This window comes from Balearica regulorum, chromosome 7, assembly GCF_011004875.1.
Source record: "Balearica regulorum gibbericeps isolate bBalReg1 chromosome 7, bBalReg1.pri, whole genome shotgun sequence".
Taxonomy (NCBI): Eukaryota; Metazoa; Chordata; class Aves; order Gruiformes; family Gruidae; genus Balearica; species Balearica regulorum.
This window is the reverse complement of record NC_046190.1, coordinates 28,629,106-28,653,676: the sequence shown is the minus strand read 5'-3', so window position 1 is coordinate 28,653,676 and position 24,571 is coordinate 28,629,106. Positions and strand designations below refer to the sequence as shown.

Below are 24,571 nucleotides of genomic sequence, written 5' to 3'. Positions count from 1 at the left end.
GCCCAGATATTGGTAACATGTCTTGTTTTACAAAGATTTTTTTTTTCCAGAAACAAAAAAGAATCATTATTTTAACATGCAAAAAGCATATATATGGCCATTTGCTATATGAGTCAGAACACTGTTGATCCCTGAAAGAAGAGCCATCACTAGATTATGCTTTATCTTGGGTTTCTAGTCCCTTCCATCTCCCTGCCCTTCAGAACAAAAGCAGCTGTAGAATAATAAGGCTGAGATTCCCATTCCCCAAGAGAAATAAGCCAACTGTCTGTTTCTCACTCAATTTTCAGATACATGCCAAAAGATACAGTCCATCAGAAATCTCTTTAGAAGCTGCATTAGTAGTGGAGATGCTCATGCAATTGCCCTTATATATTTTTACAGTAGCTTAATTTCTCAAGTACAAACAGGAGGTTTAGCAAAACTGTCCTGAACCTGCATTTCCCAAACACACACATTAGCCTGAACCCACAGCACAAAAGCTGTACAAATTCTAACGGTGTGAGAAAGAACCAGATTATCTTACTGCGAAGCATCTCAGTTGGCCCCTTTTTACTGATTTAATTGGTCCCTATTTAATCACCTTTAACTTCTATGCTTACTATTACCAGGGGATCTTCAGGAAGAGCTCGTGAAAGTAGGAGTAATCACATCACTAGTCCGAATATTAACCGATTATGCAGAGAGTGAACCACTTGTCCATGTTGATCTATTGGCCTTATGCAATCTCGCAGACCTTGGTAAGTAAATGTTTTTGTATCTTGAAGCAAAATATCATCTTCACACTGTTGCTGCCTTCCCATGTACATGTAGGATGCCCACAGGTTTGTGGGCAGTTTTTTGTTTTGTGGTTTTTATTGGTGTTTGTTGGGTTATTGGTGGGGGGAGCAAGGGGGTGTGTATCAGTATTGCTTGTTTTGGGGTTTGTTTTTTAAACACTCCTGATACCTAAATCAGGGACTGGCCACAGTACCTGTATTGGAGAAGTAACTACTGTTTCCTGGAGTACCAGCAATTTCTGGTACTATACTAAAACAATGAGTTTTAATAGCTTTTGACCCAGAAAAAAGTATAGAAGGCATAATTTCATGTGGTAAATTGACACTTTCAACTACTTCAGAGATGGTACATTAAGTACTCATTTATTAAAAAATTTCTATTTAATAACTAAGTTTACATACATTAATGAAACAGCTTCCCTTTTCATTTACACAATTTTCAAACCAAAGGCATCTCCACTGATTTTAAAATACATCTGTCCTACTTCACACAAGTTGTAAGTAGTGATGAAAGAAAAAGACCAAGTAGAAAAAATATTATACTTTGTATATGGTCTGACTACAATTTGATCTACTGCTTCCTGCATTTAGGAAGAGGCAGGGAAGTAGTATGGTATCACACTGTCACACCATCCTCTAGTGAGGTCTGTCCTTTATGGATCACGTTGTTTAATACCATATTCCATTCAAATGTGTTCTATCAGACAGCAGCAAGCTTTAAAAAAAAATCATCTTTAACATCTCGTAAGTGTTTAGGATCCCAGCAAGACTAGAACCATTTAATCAAGGCAGAAGGTATACTACAGCAAACTGGCATGTGCCAATTTGATATATTAAATAATCATACTACAGATGGATTTACAAGAGTCAATGGAATTAAGCCAGGATTAATTTCAGACCTATTATAAGGTCATAGCTACAGGAATTACACAAAAATAGCATTAAAGAACAAATCAGGAGCAGAAGGGATGGAGTTTTGCTGTGCTGCCTAAAGGGACAGAAACATCTATAAAAACAGAAAAAGCATTCAAAACCAAAGTAGTGTCTAATCACTTCAGATTATAGGGAGATATGCTTTTAGCATTTAATCAGATAAAGAAACCTTCAAAATCCTGACTTTATCGTATACACAGATACAGCCAAGGAAGCTCTAAGCAAGACAAAGATTGCTGAACAGCTTGTGAAACAACTGAGAAGAGCAGAGAACCATGAGAGGTTAGAAATTGTCTTTGAGGTCCTGCAAGCACTTGCAGAAAATGGTAAGGCTCCTTTTGGCTGGGGGGAATGAGGGGAGACAGGGTCCTTAGCTTAAGCTCTGGGTTCTGCGTTTGCCATGGGATCATACTAATGGAACTAGCAATCCCTTCAGTGGAAATAAGCAGAAGAACATATGAGATCCTGGCCTGAGCAAGACTTGGAAGCTTAATAGGTGAGGCAACAAAGAAAGGAGGGAGAGAGTAGCATTTCACTATTTCAGTGGATCCATAATGTAGCAGATTCAAACTCATTCTCCATGGTGTGTCACAAGAAAGAGACTAGACATTGTTTTATATAAGAAAATGACAACCAAATATCATAGAACATGTTACTCTAAGCAGTGGTGTAACAAGCACCAACAAGAATCCACTAAAAATATCTAAAATCTGTTACCAGGTATCTAAAGAAATGAAAACTCACAACTGGCAATACATGAAAAGTCAAAGATTAATTGCAGAAGTTTTGTTCATTCTGCCTTGGTGTCATCCTGGCACCAGAATATCTATTACAAACAAAACCAAAAAAGTGACTGCACCTGAAAAAAGGCTGGCTAAAGTTCAAAGATTTAGCTTCCTAGTTTGAAACACTTCAACAAAGACCCAAGAAACTTTGACTGTGCTTTTACTATGATCTCTACAGATGCTCTGAAAGTGCAGTTGGTGGAGGCAGGCGTGCAAGAGGTGCTGTCTGAGATCCTGCTGCGGCTCCAGGGTAGTTCACAAGCTGAAGATACATGCATTGTGAAGGCTGCATCAGATCTCATTGTCTCTCTGCTTCTTGGAGGTAAAAAAGGGAATACTGACAATCCAGATACATAAAGAAACAACATCAAAAAGTCCCCTTAGAGGAGTTGCCATCTGCTCTGTTGCTTTCATTTCCTTAACAGGGACACATCTGCAACCTGTTTCATAATCATTAGGGGAATTCTTCTCAGACACCATGCTTTTTCACTTTTTATAGGAGCCTAGTGCTTACATTGCCATGCTTCCCTTCAAGCATAGACATATGTTGCCCCAAGTAATCTAACACCACTGTGATTGCTCCTACACAGAACACAAAGGCAAGCACAAGAACTTCAGGCCATTGTAGCTGTACATGTGGTTGTCAGTTCACACCTTGCTTCTATAACTTCACTTTCAAAGCTGTCTTAAGAGCCAGTTTTAAATTTAAAGCTAATCATCAGATTAAGTCCACATGGTATTGAACTACTCATGTTTCCTCATTCACTATTCTAAATCTGTGTACATACTTTGAACATTTGGATTAAAAAATGAAATGTAAGAACTTTCTTGTAATGTAAGTTCTGCATCTATCTATTAGGAACAGACTACACACATTGCTGACCTAAATTTTTCACTAAGACTTTAAGCTGATTGCAGAAACACCACAAAAAGGCTAAAGACCTAACAGCAACTTAGTTTAGGTGGCCCTGCCATCTTGTATTTTGTGCAATACAGATAAAACATCAGGAACTGGACACTTATACTGCATCCCATCAGCCCTGAACCCAAAGCAACCAACAGCTTAAAGATCTTAAGTTATTAACTGTAGCAATCTAAGTCACCATCAATTTCAATCTACCCAAAGAGAGACAGAACAGTTCACTTCGGGCTAATTATAAACAGACATGAGATGTTCTATTTATCACACCACAGATAAGTACATACAGAAATTTTTTGTTAAGGGATGTTGCATAGTCTCCCAGAATGTCGGTACTTGCATCACAGCTGCAGCAACAGCTATTGCTAATTTTACAAGGAATGGTTAGATTGGTCACTCTCTATCCTTCAAAGATGGAAAACCACTGTTCGTGAGTGGAGAGAAAAGCAACACTATAGATTTCATTGCTCCCTGGCTCTGAAATAGTAATGTTCTTGCTTTTTTGCAGACTGGAGACTTCCATACCTTTAGGTTACAGATGCTAGCGACACTAAGTAGTTTGAGGGGCACAATTGTGAAAAATGGGATCGTCAGGTGTGCAAGCTTTCACACTTTTTTTTTTCCCTAAATCACATATTAGAAGGGAGACTCTGGAAATATTTCATGCCAAATACGCTTGTTAGGAAAAAAAACAGTTATTGATATTTTAGGTTTTTAAGTCACTTTTAGGAAGGGAGGGCTACTCAGCTACATCAGGAAAAAACAAATCCAAGATTACCCATTTTAACTTTCACACTTTCCTATTATAGAAAGCAATGAGCCTTAATACTATGTAGAGAGAAACAGAGACTCCTGGAAGGCATGCTGTGCTGAGTCAGTCAACAGAAGACACCTCACTGTGTTCTGTTTTCTCACCGATAGCTACTATACTAGCTTCAAACTCAATTAACAAAAAGAAGCTTTTTCAACATTGCTCTACTTTCTGCATTAATATGTGCTTAATTATCATAAGATTCCCTCACCTCTGTCTGAACATTTAGCTAGTCTCATCTTTTTTTTTTTTTAAAGCAAGCTATCATATGCACATCTTTCCCCCCCTCTCCCCATCCTTTCTAGACTCTTTCTTCCTTGTCTTATACCTTGCTCTGAATCAGCCATTGTGCATCATGGTTCTACAAAGGCCACAAATTCTCACAGTGCCTTTAAAACTGGCTATCTTCAATTTATTCAGCTGAATGGCTTGCTTTGTCACTCACTTCTCCCTCCATCTCACCCACAACCCCACTAGATGTTTCATGTGGAAAAAGTGAATAATCCCTTTCAGGCCCCAGTATGTGCCACTGATGTATGCACAACCTTTAATCTAAGAGGAAAAAAATCCTATGGAAATCTGATCTCAGCATCAAATGACTTCTGAGGCAGTGAAAAGATGACAGACAGCTTTTGCAGCTATGAAAGTGGCTGTTGCTATCAGACTAACTACGAGCCATTAAACTGAAGGTTCTGCTGCTATCCAAGCAAAAATCCATAGAAGAGAACACCAATTTGGAGCTCTGACAATCAAAGCAAGGCAACCACTAATGGATTCTGCCTATTCGCACTTAACTACAGGAGAAAAAAAAATGCTCTGACATGCTTTGGTTTGAAAGGTGGGAGGAAGAAAGAAATTAAGTTCAATTAAGGTTAATCTATATGAAGGTCAAAGTATTTTGCCTGTAGAATTTCGTCAGACCAGAAGAGATAGTCTGTTCCTAGAGAACCTATTCCTAAAGAGGACTGGGCAATTTTCCTCATATACTCTGATCTCCAAAGATTAGGACCAGGCAAGAAAACATTTCAAGAATCACAAGCAAAACCCATCAGCTTTAGAGAACGTATGCATAAATTGATATCAAAAGATTTTTGCATGGGTAAAATTCAAACTATTTCACAGACTGACAGTTCTTTTATGAGAATATTCACTTATATTTTATAAGCATTTGACAAAGTCTTACCTAAAATATGTAGTAATACAGGGGGAAAATATGCTACTAACTGAAATGCAAAGAGATTAAATGAATAGTAGGCATTGGTTCAAAAGACAACATGGAAATAACATTCAAATCAGCAAAGGTGTTAAAATTACTGGAGCCATTTTTAAGTGGTATACATGTAAGAATTAGAAGTCTGTATATCTTAGGCATGCAGTTAGTACCATGAGAAGCACCCGAAGTTACTTTAGGCCAGATTCTGTATTTGTATGAAGTCTGTATAGTTCCATGGATAACTGTTTACCCCAGGTAAAGATGTGGTCTTCCTATATAGCCTTCACACAGTTTTTTCACATTTTTAACAAACAGCATTCACATGGTAACAGCACAGCAATAAGGAAATGTTGACTGGTGTCAGAAATATGCTTCTCTTGAGGTATAACAAACTGCATAAAATAAGATACAGAAAAATATTTGCCAAACAGCATCTTCAAAACACTTCCTTCAGAGAGGATGCAGACCATAATATGCAGGGTTTCCTTTTGCTCTTTAAAGCACTTTCTCATTTCCTATCAAGGTGAGCTAAGTAACTTCTGATAACAAAAGGGCTGTCACCTCTGCAGAGCAAGTTCTCAAAGAGAGGTAGACACAGGCATGCACTAGCAAAATATTGCAGAGCATGTACCGGGCAAAATGGTAGTTCTTCGGAATGTACAAATCTACTCTTTCCCTAGTATTAAACAGATCACTCTCTAGGTCAACTCATTTTCCTAGCTTCATATGAGTGCAACTTCTCATTTCAGAAAGTGGGTTTCTCAAAACAGGTAACAAAAACCTAGGCCTGCTTCTTTTGATAATTAGCTAGTGACAAGTTATTTGATTGAATACAAGCAGTAAAAGCAGCACAAAACTAGTGATCAGACTCACCATTGCTGGATAAGATCCCTTGTCTCACAATACTGTCTTAAACCAGTCGAACAGCAAAATTGGAGTATTAAAGCTATCCTGTGGAAAATGCCACCAGTATTCCACCACATATATGGTTGAAAAAAGCAATATTGAGAAGAAATTGACTGCAGAACATATGGTTTTGAATTTGACAGTGAGTGTCCCTAGAAAGCTCTCTGAAGGTATGCTTTACTAGAGGGTGTCTCAGCATCAGTTCACAGGTGGCTGATACACACTTACCTCTAGAGAGCTGAAGGTTGTAAAAAACAATGTGAAAGCTGCAGTCTCAATCTTATCAAGACATGAAAACAGTCAAAGCAAAGATTCCTTGAATTCTCAATTTGCATGATTAATTTCTATCATTGTGCTTCTTATCTCTCTCATCTGCTTGTTTTTTGCCTCTTCAGACGGCAACTGCATACGAATGGTACAGCTGGGAGTCATACATCAGCTTCTAGATCTTTTGGAGAAACATGTAGAGAGTGGGGACATCTCTGTTCAACATGCTGCACTCAGTGCACTTCGAAACCTTGCTATACCAGGTACAGAGTTTGAGGACAATTGACTTACTGTGATTCTTTGTAAAGATGGGTCATTTAATGGAGATCTGTGCAGCTCTATCCAAGTCAAATTCCAGTCCCTTGTATTTTGAGGGGCAATTGACCATTTTTCCCCCTGCAGAGACAGACATATTTGAATAATACATATGGAGTTCTCATCTACATAAAGGGTCTAAATATAATAAAGTGTGATCTCATTGCCAGCTGCTGAAATGGTTTCATATTAACACCATACAGCAGTTCAAGGCAAAGATGCAGAACAGTTTATAGCTTAAAATACAGAGTATGGGGTGGAGCTATCACATCACAGCTAGCAGGGATTTCATAAAGCTGTTCCTCTTCTACAAAGACAATATTCAATGCAAATTCAGCCTTTGTAACACACTTTGATACAATACTTAAAAGGGGCATATAAGATAGAGAGGGAGAGACTTTTTAGTAGGGCCTGTCGTGATAGGACAAGGGGTAAGGGTTTTAAACTAAAAGAGGGTAGATTTAGACTAGATAAGGAGTAAGGTTTTTTACAATGAGAGTGCTGAAACACTGGCACAGGTTGCCCAGAGAGGTGGTAGATGCCCCATCCCTAGAAACATTCAATGTCAGGTTGGATGGGGCTCTGAGCAACCTGATCTGGTTGAAGATGTCCCTGCTCATTGCAGGAGGGCTGGACTAAATCTTTAAAGGTCCCTTCCAACCTAAACTATTCTGTGATTCTACTCTCGTGATCTTTTGATTGTGCTGCTTCTCATCTCAAATGTACTACTTCCAGGTGAACGTGCAATTCAGGCCAAAAATGTTTTGCTAGAGACTTAACAGTACAGCACCCTGCAATGCATCCGTTACACTGCTATACAGTACTCCAGAGAAGAGCATGACAACACCACTATTTTCTGAAAATAAAAGAACTTTAAGTTATCTGCCAATTTTATTATGTAAGCTAGCCAGCATGCTTGGTTTAACAGTTTTATACATAATCATTGCTTTGAAAAAGTGAGAGCCCCATGATATACTGGTTGTAACTTTGCTTCCACTGCTTCTTTTTAAAGCCTGACATCCTCTCGTTTCTTCTTGCAGATAACTCTCCTCCAAACTTCACCTATTTCTTTCAACTTTTTTGATACGATCTCAAATATTTTATTTAGTTTGGCTTATAGTATTATCATACTCTCTGGATCATAATAGCCAGCCATGTCTGTCTACTCAGTATTTTCATAAACATATTTCACACCATAAGCCCCCTCACTACTTGTACAGATATTTTGTTTCTCTGAAGAGATTTTCTACCACCATTCACATCAGCAGATGGAGGCCTATGCAAATTGCTTTTTGGTGCTGATAGAGTATGCAGTATTTCAACCATGTGTGCCAGCTACCTTACATCAGTTACAACCTAACACAGAGCTATTAGAAGATAATCACAGAATCTTAGAGTCATTTAAAATCAGAATGCCATCCAGCTAAGATTAGGAGAGTAATTTAGTAGGTAAAATGTAACTATTAGAATTAAAAGGTGGATTTTTTTTCTATAAGCCTAGGGGTGTCCCATGCTTAGTTCTCATTGACTTCACTCCTGCAATATGTAAAATAGGATTTAATTATTACAAGCAGCAAAGATACCAATTAATCTAACTTGAAAGACAGCAATTTTCATGTAGTTTTCCTTGACAATAAGCAGAGAAGACCACATTCTAACTCACAACAGAACCCATTCCTCAATGAATAGCAAGGCCCACTTTTTGCAATGCCAAGCCCAGGCATTCCTTGGGAGCTCCTTAACAAAGCAATGAACACAGCCAATCTTGCAAAAACTATAGGATCTAAAACTCCAGAAAAATGTGGTTGCAACCTACAACTTCACCCCCTCTACCACTGCCTGCTACACATAGTACCAGATCTTGATGTTCTTTGCTGCTGTACTTTAAAAGGCTCAACTCTGAATTATGAAAACATCAATGTATCAATACTGAGTCTATTTTGGTTGTCTGTCCAAGTATATTACAAACCATTTTAGATCTTTCCAAGTCTGTGGGGCAATGCATAGCACTTAAAATGCTATTCCTACACTCCGCTGTCCCTCATCAATTCATAAAAATATCAGAATATGGAAGCTGTAAGATATTCCCTCACAATAATACATTACTTCCAGAAATACACAAACTCTATTACTTGCAACAATATAGTCTGCTACCTGGAAAAGAAAAAACCTAAGTGCAAATCCATATAAATCATAAAATAAAAATTAATTAAATACGGGCCAACACTTTCAAATGGGTACAGGGGTAGTCTTCAATTCAAGTAGTGATCTTAAAAGAAAACAGGTGTTTATAGAAGAAATTGAAAAATTCATTATGCTCTAGTGAATGGAGTTGGTTTGTGTCACTGAAAAACAAGGACATTAAGAGCAAGTTACTTAATAGCATCTGCCTCTCACTTTGCTCAGTAGAAAGCAGAAGGGATAGAACAGTTATCTCCCCTAATTTCATTGTCCTGTCATTCCCTTGCCCCTCAAAAAAAAGGCATGCAGAGAATGGGGAAAAAATTGCTCTGGAGGAAGCAGCTTTTGGTAGCACAGTTAAGCAGCATTAGGACTCTTTCCAGACAAGCTTCTGATTATTACCAGGGATTACTGCACTAACAACTGGAGCAAAGACCCAAGAATTAGGAGAGGAAAGCACAGAAACAAAGGCATGAACAACAGGGGATCAATGAGCTCAAACACAAAAAGCAAATTCTTTCTCAAGAAATACAGCTGTGTAAATCACTTCTGCCATCCAGTTAAGATGAGCAAGCATAGGAAAGGCTCACTCATGTGAGTGGGCAGATAATCTATTACAACTAGAAAAAGGAAGAGAAACAACAATGCTGTGTTTATCCTCTTATGTAGTTCATTCTGGGCAGGGCTGAGATCAGAAGTAACAAAAACATAACAGCAATACCTAGGAAGTTTTCAGTTCAAAAGCAAAGCCTAAACAGTCAGGTAGTCCTGAATTCATTTCTGAGCACTGTAACAAGTTGGATCTTCTGCTAAGAGCATAACAGAGCATAAAATTCAGAACAACAGTTATGTCATATCTGTATTTTCAGATGCTTGTGTAGTTACTGAGCTTCACATCAACATCTTTTTTCCCCATTTCCTAGTTGTTAACAAGGTTCAAATGCTGGAGGAAGGCGTGGCAGAGCGGATTCAGGCACTTCTAAGGTCAGAGATGCCTCCCATGCAGTTCAAACTTCTGGGAACACTACGGATGTTAGCAGATGGTCAAGGTAGGGAATTGCTAATGTTTACTGATCTCAGCTACACACTCCCCTCCTCCCTTCCCCCTGCATGACTACAGATGTGCAAGGAGACTACAGGCTGTGTCCTGCTAACCTAATTCCACTCCATCTGGAGAGGTTCCAACAGAGATGATTGCCAGGGGCTGCGAGCCTTCCACACTGACCCAGTCTCAGAGGTAAATGAGAAACAAACCAAATGGAACAATCTGCAGTAGTCAGTGAGAAATGGCAAAGGCCTAAAAGGAAGATGTTTGCCACCTGACATATACCAGCAAAGCATGAGTATGATGGAAAAGAGTCAGGCTAAGGATCTACAGTGCCAAAATCACAGGAAAGCAAATCCGTAGAATTGCAGAATAGAAAAGAATTAAAGGGAGCTGGGGTGGAGAGAGGCAGGAGAAATGAGTTTCTACCAGTCACACAGTCTCTCTATACATGTTGCCAGGTTTATTATCTTGCTGGTGTATCTCAAATGTTCAATTTACTTTGCATGTGGAAATATGGGATTATCTACTTTAGTTCATTCAGTTTTACACAGAGATGGGTATGCAAAGGTAACAATACTCACTCTGTGCATATAGTTGCATTTTGAGAAACTTGCACAATATTGGAATTACATTAAGATCTACTACAATATCTTAATTTATCCTTAAGCTTGTCTAGCTTCTTACCAGAGTATAATACAAAACCAGGCATTGTGGGGTTTGTCTTTTTTAATAAGCATTCTAATTCTTTCATATCACAGAAGCAGCTGCTCTAGAACACTAATCAGTACAGACCAGCTTGGCATGCAGGACTAACAAGAAATAGGTCAAAAACAGAACCAGAAAAAAATATGACCATTTTCCAACAGAAACTGACAGCTGGTACATAACAAGTACAATCACAAATTCATTAGTTATATGGAAGGGGAAAAAAACCTCACTCTCCCACATTCCATGATGCACTCATTTACACCACTGCAGACACCACTTTGATATGGCAGCTACTTGCATTCTTTTTCAAATTAATATGCATGACATCTAGCACTTATTATTTTGCACTGATTCCAGTCCGGTAAAAAGCTGCTTTCACTTCTATAGCACCATGGTAGGAAATACACATTGCAAGCTATACAGAAACTTAGCCTCTTCTTCTGCTCAGGCTTTGAGGGAAGTCATTAAAAGATCATTTCTTTGAAGTTATATCTGAATTGTGACAGGGGAAACCATTTAGGTTTTAAAATTAAGACATCATAATAATACAGGTCTAAATTATCAAACACTAAATTATCTTTTTTAGTCAATGGTATTTACCAGGACTAGTATCAAGTTGGAATTTGGCACAAAATGGTACAACTTCTGAATCTGAAACAATACAGATATCAAAGTGTAGAGTAGAAAAAATATGTAGAAGATTATTCAATGTTTACCCATTCCTGCCTATGAACACACAATTCTCCCACCTTTAATTAGTGGCTGATCTGTTTACCATGAGCTAACATTGCCCTTAATTAACTCAGCCTGAAACACTTATGAATACACATCTACTAAGAAGTCCACACTAAATTAGTTAATTGCATTTTCTAATATAACTTCATTAGTCTGACAGTCACTGGGCACACTGTGGCCTACAGACTAGAAGAGGTAGGGTTCTTTCTAACTACAGAAAACTGCAGTCAGATCTGTCAGCTTCATTACACTAAAGAGATGTTAACATCAACTCCTGGTTTTTCCACTGTTTTGCTTCAGAGCAGCAGAAGAATTTGTGCCCTTCAACAGCCAAAGGACTTTCAGCTCAACCAAAAGTTCATACACACAATTTATTCCAGTTTGGCGTTTAGTAAGTTAAAAGGTCCTCCTGTTCCTGTTAAGAATAACTAATGGGGCTTTATCTCAAGAGCTCTATTGCTGGCAGACATCAGGAAGTCCCTGTCAAACTGGGTCAAGATGCCTCCTTTGAGCAAACCTCTTAGACTGGTTGCACTCACCACCTTCTCACCTCTTGCAGCTTTCTGTACTAAATGGATTACCATGATCTCCTCAGACTAACATGTAACATCTGACCTAGAAACAAAAGCTTTTCTGTTACAGGAGACAGTACACAAATGGTTGTACAACAAGTAACTCATCTCTAAACAGACATGTTTGACTAGCCTAGAAACTCCCACATTCCTTGTGGGATTTTGATTTGTGAATTGTTCTTTAGTGTACTAGACCAAAAAAAGGAAGTGTCCATCCGTCCTTCCTCATCTCCCTCCCCAAAATCGAAAGAGTATAGGCTGACTTACAGTTTCTGCAAAACATCCAGAGTAATCATGTGATTTATTGACACTGACCTTCAGGTCCACGCTTTGACTTTTTCTTCAGAACATCTCAAAACAAATGCACCACACAGAAAGGGACAGGTTAAGAAGTGAGCAGGATGATTCCCCTATCAGCTGAGCTTATCCCTTCCAGATGTTAGTGTTGGTTCTTCCTCAAGTCTTTGCTTCAGCAAAGCTCCAAAAGACAAACTTCCCAGTATCTTAAAACCATACAGACTTTCCCCCGCTTTTTTCCTTTTTTTGAATTTCCTTCCAAAGGAGCAGGGATCTCCCTGGCTACCTTCTTTCAGGCCTAGAACTACTTTAAGACTGGAAAACCAGAAAAAGATGAGAAAAAGCTCACAGACCTTATACAGCCCTTCTTCGGGAATTTACACTTCCCATGAAGGCATTTACCACATCTTTCCTTCTTCAGAGCACACAAAGCACATTCCAATCATCTGCTCTGGTTCTCCAGCATCAAGAGATGAGGTGCAGGCATGGGACAGGACTCAAGATGACTCAAATGAAGTCAACAATAAAAATGCTGAATTATGAACAACTACATTTCAATTAAATCTTATAACCACAGTATATTTTTGCAAAAAGAATAATTCTACAACAAAAGTGAGCATCTGTCCTGTGACTACTCTTGCCTCTCAGTTGCTACATCTTGTGCCCAGTCAGAAGTGCTCTGCACTTATATTCTCAGTTCACATCAGCTGGAACACATGGGAAAAAGTGGTCTGGCAGTTTACAAAACAGCCCTTTTGTACTCAAAGCCAAATGGGTGGGTACTCAATTCCTACAAAAAGGCAGCTTAAGTTGTGCACATTAGTACTTTCTTATCTTTTTCCTGGTACCCTTCACTTAAAAGAAAATTCTAGTTGAACTAGAATTTAGAATTTCAAAGTCTTACATATTGAACAGATTCAACTAACTGAAATTACTGAAGCAGTATTTAATAGGATGTTCTCAGGGCTGAACCTCTGCTTAACATATTTGGTTAAAATAATGTATTTCAGTCCTCAGCACCCTTATATCTGCATTTTTCCTTTGCTTAGTCACTTAATCCACAGCACTTTAAAGATGCATTATTAAACTGCAGTAAGAGTCATGTGGAACCATGTGTTATACTGATGCAATATTGAGAAAGCATGAGTAAAGTTCCTTTCACCGCTGAACTTCTAAGAGCTTCGGGAGTAGTCTCCTTTAGTGCCAACAAGTCTTAAACCACAGCATTATCATTAGCGTTCCACTTAGGAAAAGTTGTCGAGTGATGTTTTTCCAAATGTCAACCACACAGACTACTACTTCTAGCAAGTCTTGAGACAGGGTTCCTGAAACACAGGAGAAGGCAAATTAAAAGGCTCCTCCAAACTCTGGGGGAAGTTTTGATGGTGCCTAATACAACGTTCTTCAGACTTGAGACATGCAATTCAAGTCACACTGCAATTCTGTACTAAGACTTGGCTTCCCACATGCTACCGACAGTAATTATAACTATTACTGAAACAGCAAGAACACACTCTGAAGAGCCCATGATTACATTTGTGCAGGGCTCAAAGAGCAAGTGCAAGAAACCAAACAGGAAAGGGATAATCCTCATGAAGGTTTCAGTATAGCAACCAAGTATTTGCTTTCAAAGATATGAAGCTGCTCATCTTAAGCCCTGCTTCAGAAGCCTCTTAAAACAGATAGGTCTATCAGAACAGCTTACTTTGTTCTTTACCTATAAAAGTTGCCCTAACACAACTGGCATTCTTCAGGTAAAGATTTCCAAGATCCCTTAAAAGCCCAGTGGTTTAGTTACAGCTCTTAAAGGATACTGAGCTCAGGCCTGTGGCCCTGGCTACTTTTACATTCACATTTGTGACAGAAAAACTGAGAAGCCTGGTTTTGAATGCCTCCTGATGATGCTTTTCTCTTCAGCTGATGCAGCTGAAATCTTGGGCCAAGACCCCACGCTGTTGAACAGACTTGTGCAGTGGTGCAACGCCAACGACCACACCGGCGTTTGTGGAGAAGCAAATCGGCTGCTAGCATCGATCTTGCGTCACAACAGATCCCAAGTATGAGAGCTATTGGTCTGATAAGTTTCTACTTTATCCTTTTCAAATATTTTTAAAGCTTGTCAATATAGCTAAGGGTTAAATGTTAAACAGCACATACAGCTTTATCATTAAAAACATGCAAGTTCCCAGTAGGAAGCCCTCAAGTCTAGCAGGAAAGCAGTGCTTCCACAGATACTGCACAGAAACGAGCAATATGGTTACTTACTGTCACTTGTCAACTTTTACTTTGCTTGAGTAAGGCTTGAGAAATGCTAAGTAGATAAAGCTCTTCTATTTCCATAAACATTAGTTGCAAATTTCAAATTTAAATGGTAAAGGTAACCCAGACCTGTCCCAAACATCAGTCCTCCAAAAGCTCCAGAGAGCTCACTTATCCACCTCGTAACAGATCAATCTGGTATGATATGTATCTGCTGGCATATTAGAAGAGGCTTATTTTTTTGTAAATCATGCTATTATACACAGGTATCCCAACCATGCTTTACTTTGAGGTAGTGATAAGAAAGTAGATACTGTCTGCACAGGCTTCAATAGAACTAATCTTTGCTCGTTTTAAGGCTTGAAATGAAAAATTGGAATAATGTCAAACTAAGACTCTTGAGAGAAAATGTATCTTTATGTTATAGATATGCATATACATAGTTCTAAGTATTGATGTTCCAAGTAAATTAGACCAGCCCTAAGCAAGATGTATGATCAGCACCAAAAGAAATGTTATCTCTAGTCTTCAAATGTAATCAGTTTGCATTGCAGCAGGTAAATCATTCCCCATCTATTCAGAGGCTGAGTGCAATCTCATTTCTCTTCATTCTACTTTATTCATGAGTTAGATTTCCATCTGTGATATTTTACCTTCGCTTTAACAGGAAGTGATCAAAGCCATCCAGGAGGCACAAGGAGTGAAGCATCTGGTTTCCATGACAACAAGCGAACATGCTGCCATGCAGAATGAGGCTCTGAATGCCTTGGCAATAGCATCCACAATCGATTTAGGTATTTCTTTCCTAGAAATATAGCTATGCAAGATCCTCAATTATTAAGAAACATTGTCATGCTGTTAATTCTACATAATATGTAAAAAAAAAAGCATGTTTCTTGTATAGATTTAGCTCTTCAGCATGAAATAAAGGAGTTCAACCGTCCAGAAGATTGCAAAAGCAACAGGCTACAGGAATTGCCTGAAGATTTTTTGGTTTGGGTAGAGTCAAATGATCAGGTTGTGTGGACAGGTACAATCTGTTGAGTAGCATGGTGTGATGCTAGAAACCTACACAAAAAAACAGAAGGAAAGGTGATGAAGACTAGAGAAAAAGATGAAAAAAGACTAAATTAAGACAAAATTAAGGACAAATTATGGACTTGAATGGTCAAGAAAGACTATAAATGGAGGAAATAATATTCAGGAGAGACATTTGAATGCAGGAGAAAATAAAGCATAAGCATAGACAAAGGGCTTGTAGAAGCTGCAAATGAAATGTGAGAAAACTATAAAGGTTCTAACTACTTTTACTGAGTTAATTTTCAGACATACAGTATAACTGAATATAATTTCTTTCAGATTTTTCCTGTATGATTGATCACATTTTAAAATGTGTCTCAATTTTATTGTAAAATAAAGTCACCACAGAAATCTACATACATCAAAAGAAATTGATAAGAAATAGTTTACTTGAAATCTAGACTTTTACTAGATAATAGTTTATTTCCAATCTACAATTTAGGCCATTTTACTGCTTGGTCCACCATTAAGGCTCTCAAACCCAATTGGGCAACTAACATAAATCAACATTTCTAGGACTGATCATTGCAAATTTTAATCTCTTATGAGGTTATTTTATACAAACTATAGCATACAGGGTCTACCTTCCAGAATGAGGCCAGTGAAGAAACACTATACAGAAGATACAGAAATTTTCCACTACAGAACACAGATGCCCAAGACATCCATGTATAGCCAATTTGAAATTAAGCCAGTCAGGAATTTTATTTTTAAAAAGCAAGCGTGTTCACTCTCTACCTTTTCAGTTAACAGCTCTGGTATTTGTTTACTTATTTTTCAGAAACCCTTGAGGAATCTTTCAAGGAATCGCAGCTAGTTCAAAGCTTACACAGACTTCTACAAGATGATAATACAAGTCCTGAGGTGAAATATAATTCAATGGGTCTTCTGTGCAGTCTTCTTAATTCAGGTAACTTAAAATTAAGTTGTCTGTGATGAAGACACAAGTATTTCCTGTTACTGAAATGTGCTGCTTGTGATGTTGCAGTCAGTGAGTAGAAAAGGATATTAAAGAGGTTCATTCTTCATTGATCACCAAAAATCCCAGTCAAGTAGCTTCTTTATGAAAAGTTGATTAAACCATCAGTTGAATAAAAAAGTCTTTATTCCAGTGAGACAGTGGCATAATCAAGTACTGAAACAGCAAAATTAGACTCTTGGAATAAAGGCATCTTTGTCCAAATTCAAGTGTCTGGCAGTCCCAAGTCCTGTATGTACCACAGCATTTTTGTGTTCAAAGAAATAGTCTGTATTGCCTTCTGCAGGCAGGCATACATTTGTTCTGCCTATGCTGTAAGCAAACTAGAAGCTCACACAAAACAACAATTTTAGCTATGCTGCCTTTGCATAGCAACTTTTAGTAAAACATATGAAGGGTATGATTTCAGTTTCTCTTACTCCATGGTTAGGGTAGACTTAAAATGCTTCGAACAAGATCAGACTCATCCTGGATGTGTGGCACTAACTGAAAACAACCACCTTGAAAACAGGAGTCCAAAGATCTTGTGCCAGTTTCTCACATATTAATACATAAATCATGGAAATTGTAAATAATGATTGTGTTCAGGCAAGGATACGCCACCAGGGGAGCTGCCTTCCAAATCCTGGAGCCTCTCTATATTGGCAGACAAACTGGATTTTGCAGTATACTCTTTTTCTCCCCTGTAGCCACATAGATAATGCAACAGGGATAAGTATTTGCATCCTTCAGTGCTACCACAGAGTACTGACACAGCAGATGTGATCTACAAGACTTTTCCAGAGGTGTATATACTTAGCACTTTACAGACTAGCTAACACAAAGAATTGAGTCATACTAATATGAAAGGCTAACAAAAAGTACACAGGCAAAAAAAATGCTAGAACAACTACATTTTTACTTTTCACATTTTCAAAATGCTTTTCTTATGTTCAATCAGTTCTTGGAAGCCAAACAGGAGGAAAAATCTTAACTTGTTCAATACTTTCAATAGCTGAAAGGGTATCTATTGAGAGAAATTTATTTAAATTAAAGCAGCTCATTTTAAACAGCAAGTACTCCAAACTTTTTTCTTACAACGATTGTTGGGAGCCACTATGCTGCCATGGCATGTCACTAAAAGTCAGCACTTCATCTCCCATTCAGGTGATCTGAGACAAGAAATAGAAGAGGACAAGATTAAAGAAACCCTCGAACAACTCTGCAGTCATAGCAATGCAAATGTGGTCAAGGAAGCTGTCACAACATTACAGATCTTGAGAGGAGAGACACCCCAGTAGCCTCCCTTCTTCCCCATAGCAACCCTGCATTGTTGCTGAGGCAAATGCAATAAAATGCCAGCTTTGCCAACCCTACCTTGCATTTGTCATGCTGCCGCATAACCAACACTACTAAAAGCCCAGGTACAGCTCCCGCTTTTCAAGCTGTACATACAAAAAAATACTCTTGCTCATCTATTTGGCCTACAGATACATCGCTGCTGCTCTTCACTGAGCTACTAATACACAGCAGTAGGAATAAGGCCTGTCAAGCAAGTGGTCTTAGAAAACATCTCTTGGGAAACATCAGACAATCAGCACTTCTGTAATACATTATTAAGCTGCTTGGTTTTGTCAAATCAGGATATCACTTGTAGCTTTTTCTGATATCTATAGGATTTTAACTCATCACAAAAAAACTCAAGCACCTGAAACAATGGGCTTTTAGATTAGATGAGAGCTGTAGCTTAAACAATGCAAAGGGCTAACTGGCACCAATTTGACCTCTGCACATTGTGAATCAACCTGTGAGCCCAGCTGTTAACTGAACACATTAAAAATGCCATGAAACTGTTCCTTTAAAACAACTCCCTCTTCAATTTCCAGTTTTAAAGTTCATCTTATTTTTACCTGCTAGCATCACAAGCTATATTCCTAAGTATCTAGGTCAGGGTCTTGTCCTAATTTCAGATTTGCAGCTATTGTAATCTGGAATGACACTTAGTAGAAGCAAAGGCTACAAGAAACTGCAGTCAATGTCCATACAGTTCTTGGACAAGTTCAAGCTAGTTAAAAATTACAAGTGGGCATGTGTGAAGATTTGGAGGCAGCTGGCCTTTCATTAAATCATCTCCAGTAAAAGAACCTGGGTTTAACTTTAGATAGTAAAAAATTGTAGTAAAATAAATGCCTCTGAACATTTCTACAGAAACTTTTCATATTTAAAAATGGTCACTTGATAAAAAAGGTAAGAACAGGACCTATAGCACAACTTGCTCTTATGGGGAACTTTTTGAAGCAGTTGCAAGTATGTTCCAGAGTCACATTGCCAAGACCTAGGAGATCAAATTCAAAACCCTGTAGTGGTAGATACTGAAGAGCTAGGGAGCAACGACTCTTATTAGCCAGTAGTAAAAGCTATTGAGAAAACGCAGGAAAGTACTGACCTTTAAAAAGTTGTTATAAGCAGGGAATATTTAAAAGTCAACAAGGCCTCCTGTTCTCAGACAATTTGAGTATAACTGGCTCAGGTCTGTGAACAAACATAACAAATTTGTTCCTGCAAAAGCTTTCCCACTTGCAAAACATTTTTACACTATTTAGCCCACTACAAAGTATCACTTTCAGGAGTACTCCTGAGAAAGAGCATTTCATAAAACCACCCCAGACAAGTCACTTGGTGAGTAACACACAAGCAGGTTTTCACCACATGGTAGGAAAAAAGAAAAACAAGAGCTGAGTCATATGCAGTTTCCTCTCTAGCTTAAAGCACACAGTGATGTGAGCATCCTACACATTTCCAATGGCAAAATGAGAAATAGTTTCCGACAACCTCAACTTCTTAAGATATGGGGTTGTGCCTAAACCAGGCATTAGTATGAGATATATCAGGATCTTTAAGTTCTGCATATATACACACACCCCGCCCCCAAATAACCACATTCAAAGTTAAGTCATTTTCAGAAATGATCCAGCCTTAGCATTCTAGATATTGCATTAATATAGCCATTATCTATTGGTTAATGTTTCTCTGACCTTACTAATTCAAATCACGTTTTAATGCATTAAAGAAACATTAAAATGCTCCAAGAAGCAGACACAAACAATTTCTGCAAGCCTCATCTTCAAACCTAAAGTTACTTCCCTTCTGCACTCTTAAGAGTAATTTCAGGAACATTGCTCAGACATGATAAACCAAAGATTGTGCAAATCACAAGAGCTATGACTGCCATTATCCACAGTTAAAGTACAAACAGCAGTTTTAAATTTCTCTACACCATTCTACAGCTCTTCACTTGTTCATCACTTTCCATTAACAATTGAGAGAAAAGCATTAGTGTTAATCTGTTACTCAGCAGCCCATATGAAAAAATAATCAAGAATTAGTTTCAGCAAGATATACACATGAACACCACAGACCTTTACCATTTCTGTAGTTATCCACAAAGTAGCCAGTCTAAACAACCTTAGAGAGAAATGTTAGTGACTGGAAGCAACAAATCTTAGAAAACAAACTCCAGGAATACAAAACATTAAATTTTATTTAATCAAATTTAAGGCTTGAAGAAAAAAAACCAACTGAAAGTCACTCAGAAAAACCATCTCAGAAGAAGAAACGGAACCTCTCCTTCCGCTGGGTAGACAACATTCAAGCTGCATGATAACCCATAAGCAGGAAGGGGGAGAGAGGAGAAAGGATGGAACAGGGAGATGAAAAACAAGGCAATTCTACATATAAGCCAATTGCCACATCAATCTCAATGGACTGGAGGCACAAGTCAATCCACATGGCACTGTGAGGGTCAAAACTAAAGACCTCTTGCGAAGAAATATTCAGGTTTTCAGGAGGCAATTGAGGCTCCTTTGGTCACTGCACTTCTTTCAGCGCTTATGTTCATCTTCCTCTTCACGTACAGGAAAACTGTGTCCTAATGTAGTTATATTATTAGAAACAAAATGGCAGCTGCACTGTCAAACATACTGACAAATAAATACATTGCTTCACAGAAATAAATTGTGCTCATTTCTGAGAAATAAAAGTGATCACACTGAAAAGTTTCCTTCTCTCAGTCTAGTTATTAAAGTCTGATCTCATTTGACATCTTCATTAAAAATCTCGTTTCCATTGTAGTGTTTGTGGAGTTGTTCCAAATGCAACCACTGAAATCTCAACATCAACAATTTATCAAATCTCTTTGTGAGATCATTTAATTGCTTCTCCTTCAAGGCTTTAGATGCAGTCCCACACCCAACTGCTTTTGCTGACAAGACTTCTTTTAAACCACAACCTAAATCTTTAGCCATGAAGTCACTGCAGGTCCACAGAGAAGGTGCTAAACATAACTAGGTAGAAAGTGGTAAGAAAGCATTCCCTTTCCAAGTCTGAAATTACACTAGCCATGTGTAACGTCAATGGGGGTGCACTTCAGAATGTCTAGGGGTAAACCAGCCTAGAGCCCCAAGGTTTGTAAAAGTGATACTGAATAAGCACAGAGAAGTTTATCCACAGTGAAAACAAATCACTCCATGAATTTAAAGATCTCAGATAGGTTGAACTTCCTTTCTTGAATTCAGTTCCAAATAACTGGAGCATTGATACAAAGCTGGTGTTAATACGGCCAAAGCCAGTAGAAATAAACTGTGGAAAGACGATACATCAATTAAATTGTTTTGCATGCAAACAGTACTTCAAAAAGAAACCAAGGATTCATTTGTCTTCAGGCAACTTGGCAAGATTTGCAGACAGTGGAATCCTGATCCATGACACTGGCTCTTGTTGCCAGCTAATTTCAGCTCATGAACTCCATGGATATCTTTGACACGATGATGATTTGGTCAACTGCTGAAATTACTTCCAGGCATTAGAAGCTTTCTGTATCAGAAAGTGGCAAAGGAAAAAGTACTCCCTAGATGCAATTTTCAACACGATTTTTACAAATAAAATTTACAAATAGAAAGCATATTTTTCCAATTTTACATACATCAGATTATTACACATAATCTTAACACCGTAAGTTGGTTGATGAGGTGTGGTTAAGTTTTAAGCACCAGAGTTTAAGCAAAGGTTGCTGGACACTGCATTGCTGCTTGCACAGTAATAGCAGCATATTTTTGGCTGCTCCTAATAGACTAGATTCAACAAATAAGTAATACAGATCTCAAATTCAAGGCTCTACCGAAAAAATTACTCTTGCTTATATATCGAAGCTATAAAAAATAGCAGTGCACTTCTAGTGATTTTGCTTTCAGGTTTTTCAGATGAGTAACAGCAGACTGTTCTCTGCTACTGTAAGAAAATCAGCCATCCTTAGACAAGCTTCCTTTTCCTGTTGTGTCTTAATCACTGGCCAGAAAAAGAACTATGAAAGCTGAACTGAAGTACACATGAGAAAGAGCATTGTCTGTGAAGTGCTTCCCAGATTAAAAGCTAGAAGGATGTCTGGACAATCAATGCAGACACAAAGATTCTTACTGTTGATCAGCTTTTGCCAGTGAAATGTCCATTAATACATGCATAATAGAAAAAAGGGCATTAGAGATATTGAAAAGTTTGGCTTCCTAAGAAAGGCATATACTTTGGAAATAACAAGTATTAAATCATTCAGGCAGACTACATGTACTAAAATATCATTATAAAAATATATACTTTTTTAAAATTTACACTATGTTAGGCACTGTAAATAAACCTGCTCTCCCTGAAAAAACTGGTGTCACTGGAAGCAGTCAATGTTAGTTTTATGGTCCATAGTAAAACTGACAGCTACTCCCAAGAACTTCTGAGTCACATACTTCTATCATACAGCTAATACTATGCCGAAGTATTTTATAGAAGACTGAAACTCTTACTGAACTACAGATCCATCTACTGAACCTCCAAGAAAGGAGGACAGGAAGAAGAGTTTAGTTTTCACCTGATTAAAAAAAATTGGCTTCAGCAGGAGTAGTTCAGTTTGATGCAGAAAATTACTGTGAAGAAATTGTATTTCACCATATTGTGATTGGCATTTGAACCATGTATCAGAATAAAAGCAGAACCGATTATTCAATAGCTTTACAGAAGATTTAAAAATTCAACTCTAATCTTTCACTAAATGTGTATTTCCTCATTAAAAAAGAATTCACTAGGGATCATTACTGAACTTAGATATTTTTCATCAGTCCTGATATTAGTAATAAGGACTTGTGAAGATCAATATAGCAGTTGAAACTAGAGGAAAGGCAAAAACCATCAACCAGCATACTATGCTTGCTACCTACTGAAACAAGCTGCACTTTGAAACTTCTGCAGACAACACTTTTTAAAGATATTACTTATCAATAAAAAGCATTTTTAAAGAGTTTTTTTCTTCTATAAATAAAGAATATTTACAATTAGGAAATATTGGATAGGAAAAAACATCAGGGATTCACACCCCCTTGCCTGAAATGGCCTAACATAATGCTACAGATAGTCAGGTTTTTCCATCATGGCAAAAAAACTTGCATTTTCAAAACTGCATTGGTTAGTCAAGTTCTGATGCTGGGCAGAAGTCCCTGTTCTTAAGACAACTACTTATTCCCAGTCAAATAGAAATATCTCTACTTCCGCACAACTGAAAGATCAAAGAACTAGACAATTTGTGACTTTTTTCCAATTTCCAATACCAGGATGATTACAGTTGCTGGATATCTTGCCAAAAGACGAGTCCCATTGTAGAGATTAAAAAGATTCCAAGATTATGAACAAATCAGCAGGCCTTCTGAAAAGATTACATTTTGAGACTGATGACAGTTAGGAGTGAAAACAGAACAATCTTCATGCTAATCCTTCAAGGAAAGGGTTTACAGCAGTTTCACATCTCCTTGCCACAATCTCTAAAATCTGTTCCACTAATGTCTTGGGAAATTCCATTTCTTCCTCAGAGATCAGTGCTGGTGTACTGAGATGTCTCATTAGAAAAAAGGTAGACGGGTGTGTGTTTGGATTTTTTTTTGTACCAGCTTCTAAAAAAAAAAGCATGAACAGAGTAAAATCCACACAATGTTTTAATAACAGGAGTGCATTTCTTCCACCTTGGAGTCCAACCAAGAACTGTAAAATATGCTTTTTTTTGCAACATGTGTCTGCTTTTATTTTCAGAAGGCATTACCTGCCTTAACAGCTTCAATATCAGAAATCAATGTCCTGGCTAGGAAAATCCCAAAAATCTGAAAAGACAAAAAACCAAATAATTTGTAAGATGAAACACTTGTAACGTACCAGTCTGCAAGCTGTTTCTAAAATTAGAGCCTATTACCATTGTCATTATAGTGGAACAGGAACCTACTTCTTATGTGTTCTTATTACACTGCACTGATGTCAGCGCAACTACTCTTGTGAATCAAGATACACATTCATAAAGGTTTGCAGGTTCAGATATCATTTCATAGCCAGGATCATCCATCAAAGCATGGTTATTACTCAAAAGTAATAAAGGCAGCAGAATCTTGCAGGAAATAAAACTTCTGAGAAAAAGATGCTTTCATGTAACCCTTCAGCAGCATTCAAAGTAATAAGCTTCTAGATGCCCTAGAGCTAGAAGAAATCCACTTAAGACTCAAGTAAACTTGAGTCTTAGAACACTTACCTATTGCTAAAGTTACAAATCAGGAAGTTTCATTCATTCCACAGCTTTGGATAATCCAGTCAATTTTCTGATCAAATTTTTAAAATACATACAGAATGTACAATTACCTGCACTAACATGAAATTTTTGTCACAAACAGTAGTGAGAAAAGTCCCAGATTATTCGAAGACATTTACATTTCAAATTTTAACATTCACTC

At 37.8% G+C, this 24,571-nt stretch overlaps 4 protein-coding genes across 5 annotated transcripts in view; 2 read left to right on the top strand and 2 right to left on the bottom strand.

Annotated features, from left to right (window-relative positions):
- Positions 1 to 7,199, bottom strand: part of SH2D4B (SH2 domain containing 4B) — a 109,990-nt gene extending 102,791 nt beyond the window's left edge. Inside the window, exon 1 of the mRNA XM_075758681.1 lies at positions 6,905 to 7,199. The gene's annotated coding sequence lies outside the window, so the exon portion shown is untranslated. The remainder of the gene's footprint in view (positions 1 to 6,904) is intronic.
- The window catches only part of LOC104638831 (rap1 GTPase-GDP dissociation stimulator 1), a 39,517-nt gene extending 18,696 nt beyond the window's left edge, over positions 1 to 20,821 (top strand). For both annotated transcript variants that reach the window (XM_075758678.1, XM_075758677.1), the window contains 9 exons: positions 612 to 740; positions 1,913 to 2,038; positions 2,676 to 2,819; positions 6,742 to 6,876; positions 10,033 to 10,158; positions 14,387 to 14,526; positions 15,396 to 15,522; positions 16,590 to 16,718; positions 17,934 to 20,821. In XM_075758678.1, coding sequence (XP_075614793.1) covers positions 612 to 740; positions 1,913 to 2,038; positions 2,676 to 2,819; positions 6,742 to 6,876; positions 10,033 to 10,158; positions 14,387 to 14,526; positions 15,396 to 15,522; positions 16,590 to 16,718; positions 17,934 to 18,067 — 1,190 coding nt within the window. In that variant the 3' untranslated portion in view covers positions 18,068 to 20,821. The remainder of the gene's footprint in view (positions 1 to 611; positions 741 to 1,912; positions 2,039 to 2,675; positions 2,820 to 6,741; positions 6,877 to 10,032; positions 10,159 to 14,386; positions 14,527 to 15,395; positions 15,523 to 16,589; positions 16,719 to 17,933) is intronic.
- The window catches only part of LOC104641674 (DPY30 domain-containing protein 1), a 291,916-nt gene that overhangs the window by 198,217 nt on the left and 69,128 nt on the right, over positions 1 to 24,571 (top strand). The window lies entirely within an intron of this gene.
- TSPAN14 (tetraspanin 14) overlaps positions 20,287 to 24,571 on the bottom strand; it is a 34,867-nt gene continuing 30,582 nt past the window's right edge. The window contains exon 9 of the mRNA XM_075758688.1: positions 20,287 to 23,953. Coding sequence (XP_075614803.1) covers positions 23,882 to 23,953 — 72 coding nt within the window. The 3' untranslated portion in view covers positions 20,287 to 23,881. The remainder of the gene's footprint in view (positions 23,954 to 24,571) is intronic.